The sequence below is a fragment of the Penaeus monodon genome, chromosome 15, assembly GCF_015228065.2.
Source record: "Penaeus monodon isolate SGIC_2016 chromosome 15, NSTDA_Pmon_1, whole genome shotgun sequence".
Lineage (NCBI taxonomy): Eukaryota > Metazoa > Arthropoda > Malacostraca > Decapoda > Penaeidae > Penaeus > Penaeus monodon.
In genome coordinates, this window is record NC_051400.1 from 37,108,197 (window position 1) to 37,109,026 (window position 830).

Below are 830 nucleotides of genomic sequence, written 5' to 3' on the forward strand. Positions count from 1 at the left end.
TATGCAGAGCAGACCACTTCCTTAGGTACCTATATATACTATTGGAATTCTATATTACTTGTTAACAAAGGATAACAGATGGCACATGAAAAATCATACAAAACAGACCATATCCAATGTCTCTGAGAGCATTACTGCTAATTTGATATCTAAAGGGAGTCTAAGATTCATACATAAAAATGGATCAGAGTACGTGATGAATGACAAGAAATGACAAAAAACAACAAACTTAGCTTATGAAAACTAAGGGAACAAGAGAAGAGTTTACCGCAAATCCCTCCCATATACAGGTATTAAGAGACTTCAAAGGAACATGAAATACTATCAACATGCACACAGAACATTGTGCCTACTATGATTGATGATGTAGTTATGACCAAACTGCACTGGGATGATACACATAATGTACAGATAAATGCAAGGCAAATTTTTTTGTTTGACGGACTATTATCAAATACTTACAGGGAAATAAAAGAGTTAAAAGAGTTAAACATCACTCGTTTTACCAACAGTTAATCTTAATTGCTCACTGAGAAGCAACAAAACGTTTGTCTAAACTTCTGTGAGTCAAAGTGGCAGGAAGATCTCAATGTGAGAACACTGATGAGCATATCTGGGGGGGAAATTTCACACTAAGTACATATATATTAGAAAGTACTTATGAAAAATTGATGAAACTCACCTGAGAAGAGTTTTCTAACCTGGGTTTCTTGGATTTACGACTTTCTGAAAGAAAGGGATATATTTGCTTTCATGAGTAAACACTTGCCTGTCTTTTTGAAGCTAAATAGGACAGTCGCAGCTGTCTTTACTTTTCATGAAGAGAAAAG

The 830-nt window shown here is 34.8% G+C and overlaps 1 protein-coding gene across 1 annotated transcript in view; it reads right to left on the reverse strand.

Annotated features, from left to right (window-relative positions):
* The window catches only part of LOC119582009 (bromodomain-containing protein 3-like), a gene marked incomplete at its 5' end in the record, with an annotated part of 61,922 nt that overhangs the window by 8,076 nt on the left and 53,016 nt on the right, over positions 1-830 (reverse strand). The window contains 1 exon segment of the mRNA XM_037930204.1: positions 683-726. Within this exon segment, the coding sequence (XP_037786132.1) occupies positions 683-726 (44 nt within the window).